This window comes from Scomber japonicus, chromosome 5 (genome assembly GCF_027409825.1).
Source record: "Scomber japonicus isolate fScoJap1 chromosome 5, fScoJap1.pri, whole genome shotgun sequence".
Classification (NCBI taxonomy): domain Eukaryota; kingdom Metazoa; phylum Chordata; class Actinopteri; order Scombriformes; family Scombridae; genus Scomber; species Scomber japonicus.
Genome location: NC_070582.1, coordinates 35,698,448 through 35,702,146, shown reverse-complemented (window position 1 = coordinate 35,702,146; position 3,699 = coordinate 35,698,448). Strand labels below are relative to the sequence as shown.

At 38.6% G+C, this 3,699-nt stretch overlaps 1 protein-coding gene across 1 annotated transcript in view; it reads right to left on the bottom strand.

Moving 5' to 3' along the window:
* The window catches only part of LOC128359524 (NT-3 growth factor receptor-like), a 198,453-nt gene extending 197,025 nt beyond the window's left edge, over window positions 1-1,428 (bottom strand). Inside the window, exon 1 of the mRNA XM_053320015.1 lies at window positions 1,400-1,428. Coding sequence (XP_053175990.1) covers window positions 1,400-1,428 — 29 coding nt within the window. The remainder of the gene's footprint in view (window positions 1-1,399) is intronic.
* Window positions 1,429-3,699: the final 2,271 nt, after the last annotated feature.

Below are 3,699 nucleotides of genomic sequence, written 5' to 3'. Positions count from 1 at the left end.
TCTCCTCATGGGTGTGCGCGGGGGTGCGGGGAAAAAGGGGGGGAGGTAACGGGCATGCTAATAGCATCATAGCGTCAAAAAGAAAAGGAAGACAGGTTGACCTTCGTTTATTTTTCAAAAAGAAAAAGACAGGTGAGAAATGAGCTTGGATTTGATTCCTGTCCAGACTGCATGTTACACAGGGAGCTTTTCTTAGGTGACTGCTTTACATGAAGTAACGTTAAATATCTGTAAAGTCTCCACAACTAAAAATATGTTTTTCTTCTTGTTCATTCAGTTAAATGTTTGCACATAACACAATTCTGTACAGTGAAGCTCAGAGTTTGACACTGTAGGCTGTTTTCACATTAATCTGCTGAAAGTGGAAAGTTTCTCTGTGCTCATTGAAAACCAACATTTAAAGGGTGGGCCTATAGTGTGTGTAAGATTTGTGATATCACAAATAGTTTGGAAGCCAGATTTGTCCAGTATTCAGCGTACATAACTGTGATGTGAGAACATACACTGAGAATGGACTTTACAGTGAAGGAGCAGAGGTCTTGTGTACACACTTGTGAAATGAAATCATTAGATTATGAAATTAAAATTATTTTTAATGGGGTTGAAGGTGTGGGTGTGATTTTAAGGTTTTTAACAATGGATTTATTTATTTATGTGGAAAAATCATATCAGACATAGATTTCAAATTAGAGTGGGCCTAGCCTATTTAATATAGGCCTACATCTTAAAACATATCTAGAGGAAAACTTTAGTAAACAAATAATTTTATACAATCCACTAGCAGCACTATTTACTGGGAAACAAAGCTTTAAGTTCATACCATTACTTTTGTATAGAATGGACAAAGTCAGAGAGTAGGGTCAGGAGGAAGAGGTGAAGGAGGAGGAGAGAGAGCAGTTACATAGGATCAGTCAGAGAGGACACACAGTTTTAAATTCATCTTTGAGTTGAGTTCAACTAAGCATGTGGGCACAAAATCCACTGGTATGGTTCAGACAAGTGTTGTAGAAAATAAGCTGTTTGTTGGAAGTTCATGTCATTACTTTTGTAGAGAATTAACAAAGTCAGATAGCAGCAGCAGGGCAACAAGGTGGAGGAGAGAGAGGAGGCATTTCAAGAGCAGCAAGACCAGAAAGAGTTAGGCAAAGCGTTTTTATGAGCGACTGACCACGATTGGTGGTTGACAAGCTGCATCCCCCTTGTTAAAAAAGAAATTGCCCACTGAGTATATCAAAGGACAGTTATAAAATATGTAACAAAGGTATTTCTCCCCATTAAATTGCCTGAAATCGTAACTTCCGCTGGTGGAGTTTTAATGTGAAATCGAAGAGGAAGTAGTCTCTACACGCGGACTGGAGCTTGATTACAGCCGAAAGTACAGACATGAGGATCCTCTCACCTGGCAGCCAAGTCTACAAGTGTGGCCATCGCCGTTTTCAGTAAGTATTAAACATTTCATTGAAATATAGCAGTTTATTTATTTATTTATTCAAACTATTGTCATTTAGTTTGAAGGCTATTAGCTAAGTAAAGTTATAGATGTAGCATCTATAGCATTAATTAGCAACTGTGCTCAAGTCAGATAGCAGTTGTGAAGTTTTTGGGTACCAGGACGGATTCAGTTAATATAAGTCAGTACACATAATGTTGAAGCCATATACAGAGTATGAAGTTGACGTGACATGTAACAGTGTTACATATTTCATTAGTGTTATTGAGATGCGAGGCTGCCCGGTAACGTTAGCGCATGTGGTTAAGCTTTTGACATGCTAGTTTAACATTACATCTCTTACTCTGCACGGCCCGTCCTTTTAAAATATTTCAGTTTGGGTCCCGCCTGACATTCTAGTAGTTTCCCAGTGTTTTTAATTGGCGCGTTTATGCTCATTGCTTATGTTTTCAAATCTATGAATGTAAGTGTAGCTACATTGACACTTACTGCAGGTGTGTGTGTGCAGGTGCAATTAATTGATGCGCGTCAGGCTGGCTCTTAGAAAACAAGGTCCAAACACTTCTCATTGCTTTTCTTCATTTATTGCTTAACATAAGCAGCAAATGTACAGCACCTCGGCTTTGTGATCATGTAGCTTATTATCTTAATATTGCATATATGGTGGACATATAGCCTATATAAGTAATGCCAGTCGAAATGAGACCCCGATGATTTTGTACAAGAATATATCCTATAAGAAAACGAAAAGTAAGCAATGTGTTAAGTGAAGAGGCAAGTGCATGAGAAGAGTTATTTCTGAAATATTACAGTACAATTTGGAGATTTCTTTTCCTCTGAAGTCTGGTCTATTGGCATGTGTTTAAGTTTAGAGATCCTTAAGGACAATCATTACTTGAATTATTATGGAGTGGTGACATTACTTTGACCTAAAGGTCTTCATCCTTACATTGTCTATTCTTTACAAATCATTGCAGATGACATTGTGTACCATGGATACTCATCCTGCAAAGAGCTCCCATCCTGCTGTCATGTCTGAGAAACAGATGGAAGAAGCTCTGTGTTCACAGGACCCATCTCAACAGGTACATTCACCTTCATCACTTGATGTTTACTCCCACAGCCTCTCTAAGTTTAGATTTAGTAACTAACTAAAGCAAATGGGCTCATTGTGAGGGTAATGTACTGTCAATCAGGTCTCCTAACAGTTGAATTGAATGCCTCAATGAGGCAAAAGATAAAGGCAATTTTAAGATGGATGTGAACCTTTCTGGAAATTTTCCCTTGGCCCAAGGATCACTGTAACCTGGCACATTTACGGGGTCCCCACAATGCACTTTGTGTGTAACTATTAGTGTTAAATATGATCCAGACATGCTATGTCCCCATAAAGGATGATAACATGGTGTGTAACGATGTCCCCACAATGCACTTTGTGTGTAACTATTAGTGTTAAATATGATCCAGACATGCTTTGTCCCGTTAAAGGAAGATAACATGGTGTGTAACGATGTCCCCATTAAGCTTGTTGAATTGAAGGCGTGTGACAGCAAACACAGGTTGACTTATTAGTCTGAAATATTACAGTACAATTTGGAGATTTCTTTTCCTCTGAAGTCTGGTCTATTGGCATGTGTTTAAGTTTAGAGATCCTTAAGGACAATCATTACTTGAATTATTATGGAGTGGTGACATTACTTTGACCTAAAGGTCTTCATCCTTACATTGTCTATTCTTTAAAAATCATTGCAGATGACATTGTGTACCATGGATACTCATCCTGCAAAGAGCTCCCATCCTGCTGTCATGTCTGAGAAACAGATGGAAGAATCTCTGTGTCCACAGGACCTTCCACAAGAGGTACATTCACCTTCATCACTTGATGTTTACTCCTACAGCTTCTCTAAGTTTAGATTTAGTAACTAACTAAAGCAAATGGGCTCATTGTGAGGGTAATGTACTGTCAATCAGGTCTCCTAACAGTTGAATTGAATGCCTCAATGAGGCAAAAGATAAAGGCAATTTTAAGATGGATGTGAACCTTTCTGGAAATTTTCCCTTGGCCCAAGGATCACTGTAACCTGGCACATTTACGGGGTCCCCACAATGCACTTTGTGTGTAACTATTAGTGTTAAATATGATCCAGACATGCTATGTCCCCATAAAGGATGATAACATGGTGTGTAACAATGTCCCCACAATGCACTTTGTGTGTAACTATTAGTGTTAAATATGATCCAGACATGCT